Here is a 9,353-nt window from a genome sequence, read left to right as displayed (position 1 = left end):
TCAAGTAAATGTAGTAGGAGCTACTACTGTAGAACGTTTCCATTTGATGCAGAACTTGAGGGATGATGATATCTCTCTGTATCGAAGCCCACACAGATAAGGTAACAAAGCCTTGGGCAAAGTAATCAGGACATTACAAACTATCATAGACACCCAAATTCCTGTCTGTGGCCCAATTACAGCATTGACATAAAGGAGTGACTCCACTACAACAGCCAGAAGAGGAGAGAAATGAAAGAATAGGATAATGTGATGCATTAGGAATGTCACACTGGCTCGGGAGAAAATACTTCTCCATATTCCCGATTGCTTTGTTTTAAAATACAAGACCATGTAGCCACAAAGAATGAGGCTCAGACAGATAAAAAGGGCAGACACGGAGAGTATGTAGCAGAATTTCATGGCATTGTTTCCTTGTAAAGTCATTGCTAGTATTATTGGAACAGAACAGTTTTCTACCGGACATTCCCCAGAGTCTTGAGTGATGTGTAGTATTAGGAAAACAATCCCAGGGAAAATCCCAGAGCAGATCCATAGGAACAGAATCAGTTTTTTTGCTCGGGAATAAGGCAGAATGGAAATATAATGCAAAGGCCACAATATGGCCAAATAAGTGTCCAGCACCATTGCTGCAGATGTTAATAAGCCTCCACAGTAAGTCATTGCTAGCAAAAACAATAGCATGACACAACCATTTTTTGAGAGGTTGAAGGTGGACATACTGAAAACCGCAGACAAAGTGTAGAGCAGTAGATACATCAAATCACTAACCAAAGCATTGCCCAACAAAAGGTACCTTGTTTCCTGACGTATGTTGACATGAGAAAAAATCACAAATAAGATGAAAGGAATGACCAGGATGGCTGCCAGAAGACAAATTATTGGTGGGATCAAAAACATCTTCAGTTTGAAATATGGAGGGTAGACAATCCATTCTTGCAGGCTTTTCAAAGAGGGGTTATCCTCAGAGAAGGAATTATTTAAGCGCAATTCTCTATAGAAGGAGATGTTCTCGTGCAAAATCCTTGCTGATGCACATAGAGAATAGCTCATTTCTCCAAGAAATTCAGAGTGCCAACAAACACAGGTTCTTCAATAACAACAAAATGAGTTCTTTAATGTTGCACATTTGTGATAGCAAGTAACAAACATTTTGTAGAAATGTTTGTTTTGAAAACTATTCGTAGCCAACTCCGAAACAATAGCTGAAGACAAGCGCATATTATTCTACGAGACTTCAAAAGTGAAACCTGAACTCCTGAAAAATTGAATATATCCTTCTCTGAAAATAAAGAATATAATATATTAGAAATTTCCTCACAAGACTTAAAAAGTATGAACTATGGAGCAAGCGCTTGAGGAAAGAAATAAATGGGTTGCTCATCATTAAGAATTTGCTTTTGTCTTCACAGAATCATCATCACACAAGAAAAGCAGATGGACCATTAGCATGATTAAACAGATGTGATGATATAAAAAGGTACATTCAAAATAAGCTAGTGTAATCAAGTTGTAAATGAATGAAGAAGTCATGGTTGCTATGCTTAAGTGCAATAAATGTATTAAATCAATGTAATCGAGAAGATCTGGGCTATTAGCTCATGAAATATAACTGCCTTATAATCCTTATGATATATGATTCTCTGAAGAACTGCACTTGTACGTTTCCATTTAGTCCTTAAGAGTTGGGCAGAAGTATCCCAAAGAGGATTATCCAATGATGGAGTGCTCAATAATTCTAATGCCAAAATGGCTGAAGCATTAAGAGGGCAGAAAAAGAGTTGTTTCCCATTGCACAACATGAAAGGGACTTAATGTACATGAGCTCTGTTTCTGTTACATTTGAATGCATTTGCATTGGAGCTAGAGTTTCTCTCAACCAGCTATTCTTTCTCAACCTTGGAACTTATGTGTAGCTTTTAACGCCCAGAATTTCCCAGCCAGAATTCTGGCACTTGAAGTCTACTCATTTTAAAGTTGCCGAATTGGGGAACACTGCTCTAAACCATGCTCTGCACAGCTTCATTTTGGAATTTCTCAACTTGCATGTTTCCAGTGGCGATAAGTATCCAACCTTCAAATCAGACACACATATACATGCAAATAGATAAGCTGTTTGAAGTAAGTACCCCAAATATAATTATAGCAACAATGTGACATGTGGCAACAACCTTCCTTCCTTCCTTCCTTCCTTCCTTCCTTCCTTCCTTCCTTCCTTCCTTCCTTCCTTCCTTCCTTCCTTTTTCCCGCCTTTATTACTTTTACAAATATCTCAAAGCAGCACATATCCAACACACCTTCCTCCTCCTATTTTCCCCACAACAACAATAGTCTTGTTAGGTGAATTGGCCTGAGAGAAAGCGACTGGCCCAAGGTCACCTTTAACTTAGGATAGGGAGCTAAAAAAAAATTGATCAAACTCAAAATGTTCAGATTTTAGATTATTTAATTTTAGAAATGTATAGAAAAACTTTATTGTTGAAATAGTAGCAATGACTACTTAAACAATTCTTGGTCTGTACCACATGGCCTCCCTAAAAAGATTAAATTCGCCATTCTTATATTTTTATTTCTACAATTCTGATTTGGAAATAATTCTGTACAATGCTTTGCTTAAAAAACAAAGAAGAAAAAGAAAAAGGAGGGGAAATTTTTTAGTTTTATTATGAAAAATATTTTAAAAATTGTTCCTATTCCTTATTTCTGCTTGGTGCATTCAATTATTGTGAGCTTTCAGCCATCTTTGATAGCTGGACAACAAAGATTTTACTTCCTGAATACTTTTGAATGTATCTTATAGATTTTTGGCTACTAATCATGAAAATAAGCAGGAATTTAACCTATGTATCATTTTATAGAAATCTTCTGTTTTACACAATGGCAATGTACCAGTACCTTTTGGCTATGCTGCACATGAAAAAAACATACAAAAGCATCCAGTACAACAAGTACAACTGGAATATTGTGGAGAATTCAAAAGTATTGGTTCTGCTGCTTAGAATGCAGCTTGAATGTACCAAGTACTGTTGTTCTATATGAGAATGGGACAGCCGTGCAAGAGAGTTAAGTCACATTGAAAAGAAATGACCACTCCAAAAGAATTTGGTTCCAGGACAGAAAACTGATGAACTTTATTGTTGACCCAATAAAGATATCTTTGCCTCTGCTTCATATAATACTTGGATTGATGAAAATTGGATTTTGGGAAAGTGATGAACAAGGAAGGTGAAGGTTTTCATTATTTGAGACAGATGTATCCAAGAATAACTGATGCCAAGATTAAGGAAGGCATTTATGTTGTTCTTCGGGTCAGAAACATCATCAACAAGTGATTCGAAGATCTATTAGTGGGGCCAGAAAAAAACACCAGGAAAGCATTCAAAAACACTGTTGAGAATTTTCCTGGCAACTACAGAGCACCAAATAACAACCACCACAACTGCTTGAGAAACTTCTTACAGCACACAAGGCCATAAAGTGCAACATGTTATTGAAGATGTATTTTCTGCATTCACACTTGGACTTTTTTTCCTGAAAATCTAGGTGCAATCAATAATAAACATTGTGAAAGGTTTCACCAGACATTACCACAATAGATAAATGGAATTAGGGCAGCTGGAATCCATCAGTGCTGGCTATTATTGGACACTGCAGTGAGATGCATCAGAACCACTTTTAGCCCTGTTGAACATATTCATCATGTTGGAAACATGATGCTATTAAATACATTATAAGTTAATTTCATATTTCTCAAGATTCCTACCTGATACAGTCATTCTGAAATTATATTTGTGTTCAGTTTGAACGGGCTTATCATAATCATCAAATGATTTTTCAGGAAGCGAAACTTTTTAAAAATTTGTTGTCCAGTAAAACTATTGGAAATCATTGCTAATGTTTATCAGTCTGTGAAAGCATTATGGAAAGAGAAAGCATGGAAAAATGGTTGAGAAGGATTGAACTGAATGGTGAGGAAGAGCATCAAGATGCATGAAGAAGAACATGGAAATGTTAATAAACAATTAACTTCTCAGTAACTAACAACATGTTGTTATTTATGAACATACAAGGATTGTGGTATTCATGATGTGCCAGATGTGTGCTGGCTGTTCAACCTCTTCTGCTTGCTTAAACTTACTGTGTTCAGTTACACCTAAATTACAAACATTGTCAGTGCACACATGCACAGGTGGCAATTTAGAAGTATTTTTTCCCTACATTTGATACATTGGAGACTCAGCTTAATAACGCTGTATTCAAGTTGCATATTGAACAGCTCAGCAATGAGCAAATATCTACTATTTATCCTTATGGAAACATAAGATGCTCTCCTGAAATAGTTGCCTGTGAATTACTTTACATTTGTGAATTCAGGACATTCAGTTTGAGTGGGTCTAGGTCAGCGGTCTGCAACCTTCAACACTCAGAGCCATTTGGACCCCTTTCCCACAGAAAAAGAAAACACCAGGAGCCAATAATTTAACAATTGGTGTGACTGGGTGGTCGTGGCCAACTTGATGTCACTCACTCCCACCCAGTCACATGACCCCCCAGCCACACCTACCCATTAAACTCATTAAACCGGCTGTTAAATTATTTGCCCTGACTAGCCCTGCCTCACCCCTCCCCTCCCAGTCATCTCTTGCAACACCAGGCCTCAGGTGTATTGTCCACGTCCCTCTCTCTCCCTCCCTCTCTCTTTCTCTTTTTCTTTCTCTCTCTTTTTCTTTCTCTCTTTCTCTCTCTCTCATGCTCTATGTCACTTTATCTCTCTTTCTCTCTTTCTCTCTTTCTTTCTCTTTCTTTCTTTCTTTCTCTTTTCTCTCTCCCTCCCTCTCTTTTCCCCCACTCCCTACCCCCACTTCCCAACCCACACACGGAAGGAATAACTGTAAGAAAATTCGGTCATGTTCTCTCTGTCTCTGGAAAGATACAAAAGTAAACCTTGCATTGCAAAAGGAGTGACTGTCAGGCTGTTACATCTGCCTTAGATCGCCTCACGCACTTCAGAGAAGCATCATCCCAAGCAACAGCACACTCACACAGGCATGCATACGCATCCTGCAACTTGGTCCAAAGTGGCCAGAAAATATCGTGCCTGGGTGCCCCAGAAGATGCTTGGCAGGCAAAGTAAATGGCAACACCCCCTCATCACCAAAGAAGCGTTTGCTGAATCCTTGCAAAACTGGGCAAAGGCAGAGAGATGGGAGCAGATGGAGCTAAGCCGAGCCAAATCTCTCTCTCTCTCTCTGTTTCTTTCTCGCTGCCCGACTACAGCAGGAAATGGTGGGTGGCTACTTCCAGCCTTGGTTGGTGCTGGACACGTGACCTGCTCCCAACCCCAAGACACTGTCCTGTCCTGTGCTGCGCTGTGGCCAACGCCGCTGCTGTTGCCAGGGGAAAGTGGGGCAGGGTAGCATTGTATCTCTGCATCATAATGGGCTCCAGGATGAGGAGGGAACCCCGTCTCCTCCATTGTGAAATGCGTTAACTTTCACTGTGTTGGACATGGCAGCAGCAGTGGCATCGGGAGGTGCAGCAGAGGGCTAAAAGAGCTGCATGCGGCTCCAGAGACACGGGTTGCCGACATCCGGTCTAGATGAAAATGATTATAGACCTCCTTCCTGCAAAACAAGAATGCTTTTGAACATCCATATAGTGGATGTTATATGGGCACTTATATGTGTAATAAATTATATTCATGTGTTTTTGAAAGTACTCATAATCTCAAAATTGAAGGCAATGAAATCTAAAATTTATGTAAAACAAATCTCTTCATATGGGTTCACTAAAATAGATCTCTTTGTTTCTCACAGTTAGTACTTCTGTTTTCCACTTTGGTATTTAAAGAGCAGTATCTGTATCCCTGGCTCCCTGATTGCCTTCTGCTTGCTGAGTAACAACTATGTCTGATTATTCGGTGCCATAATGTCTGCTGTATATTGTGGCATGGTCCTGGCTACGGAAAAAGGCTCTATATATTTTCTGCTATTTGTTATCACAAAATGATTAGATAACCTGTGTTAGCTAAAACTCCTTATTGTGACCTACAGTTAGAATCTGTTGCAAAAAGCATCTGTTTAACAATTTTGTACCTAGGTCTCTTTACTGCTTTATCAGATGAATAAGGATAGGCCTGTTCCATACTAATGGTTCTACATATTATAACTGTTTCACAAAGTACATTTGGAAGCTTTTGCTGCTATTGTTCATGCAATGTCCAAAGTGATTTCTTTTTCACAGTGGCTCCAGTTTTCAGTAGATTTCAGCTGCATCCTGAAATATCAAGAGCTTAATCAAATGACAATACATGAAGAAGTGAGCTGAACTGAGGAGGATGGACTTCTATGATTTATAATTGAGAAGCATTATGACAAGAAGCTTTCAGTGACTCAAAAGAAAATTCGAAGAATAGCACTCACATAAAAAACAAATTAATTCAGGATCACATGTTGTCATCTGAAATGGCTTCCATGTTGTGATTTGCAAAGCTGATGAGTCAGATTGTCTCAGTCATCCTAACCAGCAGGTGAGGAAATGTCACATAAGGGAGAAGGCTTCAGGGTTGTGATTTTGACTGAGATTTGTTACCAGTCTTACAGACAGATAATGGGTTTTCTAATAAGAAACACAATGGGATCTCTTTCATAAGAACAGAATGACAGAGTTGGAAGTGACCTTAGAGGTCTTCTAGTCCAATCCCCTGCTCGAGCAGGAGACTAACCATTCGAGACAAATGGTTGTCCAATCTCTTCTTGAAATCTTCCAGTGACAGAGCATCCACAATTTCTGGAGGGAAGCCATTCTAATACTTAACTGTTCTTATTGTCAGGAAATTTCTCCTTAATTCTATGTTGGATCTCTATTTGATAATCTTCCATCCATTACTTCTTCTCCTGCTCTCAAGTGCTTTGGACAATAGGTTGACCAATCTTTTCTGTGACAGCCCTTCAAGAATTGGAAGACTGCTATCATACCATCTCTAGCCTTCTCTTTGCTAGACTAAACATAGCTAGTTGCCGCAGCCATTCTGGAGTCTTGATGTTGTAGAGATAAAAAAGTATTTTGCTACAAAAATTTGAATTAATGGCTGCTATTAACTTATTAGCTTATATTTAACATAAGTTTTATATAGTATAAGAGTATGATTTTTTTTAAAAAATGTGTAACACTAGGAGTGGGGACAAAATGCCTCATTCAGTCCACTGAAAGGTCCACTGAAAAGTCTGCACATTTTCTAACTGAGATTGGCCTCATTTTGCATAATTTAGAAGACAAACTCAACATGTAGTACTAACAGGATGAATTTTCATTAGTATCTGTGAGAGAAATAATGTGATTATTTTAGTGAAGTTATTATTTTCTTTTTTCATATGTGCAATGCACTATTCTTGGGTAGACACAGGAATTGGACTTTACTATTTATTAAGTACTTTGAGTGTTCTTCATTTCCATAATTTTAATAAAGCTTCTTATATTTAATGTTTGAACCTTTCATTTTAAAAAAAACCTCATAACTAATTTTATCATTATCCTTTGGGATGTTCTATTAAAACACTATTCATCAGGCTTTGGTAGAAAACAATACTAGCAGGAAAAAAAATTCTGCCCTGACTGAGTATCCCCACCCCAGGCATGATGCTGGCAAACAATGCTGCTCAATGGGCACATTGACCCAGATTGGTGGAGTCCCCTGGCCTTGTTTCCTTTTCGTCCAAGCAAACATCACAAGCTGTGGAAAACATTTACCAATCTTTAATGCGGGATGGGTCTGAGGCTGGGAGGCAGGCAAGTATGGCTAGAAGCAGGGGTGTCAAACTCAAGGCCTGGGGGCCAAATCTGGCCTGTGGGATGCTTAGATCTGGCCTGTGGGGCCACCCTGGAAACAGTGAAGGACCGACCCACATTGCCTCTGCCAATGAAAATGGAGCTCAGGAGGGCTGCAGCAGTCCTCCTGAGTCTGTTTTTGTTGGCCGAGGGTTGCAGAAGGCCGTTGCAGCTGAAAATGGAGCTCAGGAACCTGTTTTCACTGAGTGATGTTGAGTTGGCCACACCCACCCCAGCCTCCTGAGATCAAACACAACTCTGATGCGGTCCTCAATGAAATCAAGTTTGACAACCCTGGGCTAGAGGATTAAATCTTTATATTCTGGAATAACTCTAAATTGGTGCCCAACTAGCAGCTGACAAGTATGGGGCAAGTTATATTATAAAGGAGAAGAGGGGAAGTTAAGTCTTACTTTTCCATGCAACCTCCTACCACCATCCCTGGTCAGCAGCTGTTCTGGCTGATCAATGTCTTTAAGTTGGGGAGCAGCATAGAGACTTGACACATACAGGAATTTGGAAGCACATCAAATTGCATCCATAGCAAAAGTGTTGTTACCTCTTTAAGAGAAAAACATTACTTTAATCCTGAACTATGAGGAATATCTGCAAGTTGCTTGAGCTTTGGATTGAATATGGTAGAAAAAAGAGGTTACTGGCTCATGTTTTATGGTGGGCAAGTGCAAGAGCTGTGTGATATGTGAGTCTTATTAGCCAGTATGAGATAGGATACTCATAAAATAGAAGCAGAGGATTCCAATAGTTTTTCTAAGATGACGACAACCCCATCAGTATGATCCATCCCCAAGCCTTTATTGGATCTTTTTTTGTGTGTTGCTTAAGAGAAAATGAGAAGATACTATTGATTTTACAACAAAGAGAGATGGGGACACCTCTCAGACTACAGCAACTATTGAATAGTAATGTTTTCAAATGAAAAATTTATTTGCAAGGATGCAGCTTGATTTTGTTCCATTATCCCATGATAGTCCCCCTGTAAATTGGCCTATAGCTCTTTTCGAACAATTATATTAGTAGAGAAAGAAGGTGTTCAGTACATTAAAAAAAATACTTTCTATCTTTCATTTTGCTGCCATTAGTCTGGCTATTTAATTAGAAAGATATTTTGCTAGAGACTATGCTGACCTGGGTGAATTTCTGAAGTAAATTGGTGCAAAATGTAAACAAAATGAAGGTTATTGTTCTATTCCCAGTTCCAAGTGCAAACACAAGTTGGAACTGCTTTATTTAAAGATTAATATCCCCCTTCTCATGCAAGTCTGCTCATATATTTAATTTATGTTAAGTATTTTTATGAATTCCTGATATTAAGAAATATTAAAGTTGATGTGTCCAACAGATTAGCGTCACAGTGCTGGCCTCAAAACTCTGTAAATCCTTTTTATTCATATGTGCCTGGTTTTTGAGCAATAGACACTGTATTTAAATATGTTTTCAGCTAGATTTATAAATGGTCTCTGTGGTCAAAACATTTTTGTAATTCAAGATGGAAAAATCATTGTAAT

The 9,353-nt window shown here is 38.7% G+C and overlaps 1 protein-coding gene across 1 annotated transcript; it reads right to left on the bottom strand.

The window, feature by feature from the left end:
- GPR148 (G protein-coupled receptor 148) lies at nt 1-1,802 on the bottom strand. The gene is made up of 2 exons (XM_070946276.1): nt 1,664-1,802; nt 1-1,028 (listed from the first exon to the last, which is right to left on the bottom strand). Exons 1-2 carry the CDS (start codon nt 1,800-1,802, stop codon nt 1-3), a joined length of 1,167 nt encoding a protein of 388 aa, XP_070802377.1.
- Between the last annotated feature and the right edge of the window lie 7,551 nt (nt 1,803-9,353).

Source organism: Pituophis catenifer, unplaced genomic scaffold, assembly GCF_029215685.1.
Source record: "Pituophis catenifer annectens isolate HBS135680 unplaced genomic scaffold, rPitCat1.0.hap2 SCAF_6, whole genome shotgun sequence".
In the NCBI taxonomy this organism is placed as follows: Eukaryota; Metazoa; Chordata; class Lepidosauria; order Squamata; family Colubridae; genus Pituophis; species Pituophis catenifer.
The sequence above is the reverse complement of the archived record's forward strand: the minus strand, read 5'-3'. Positions and strand labels throughout refer to the sequence as shown.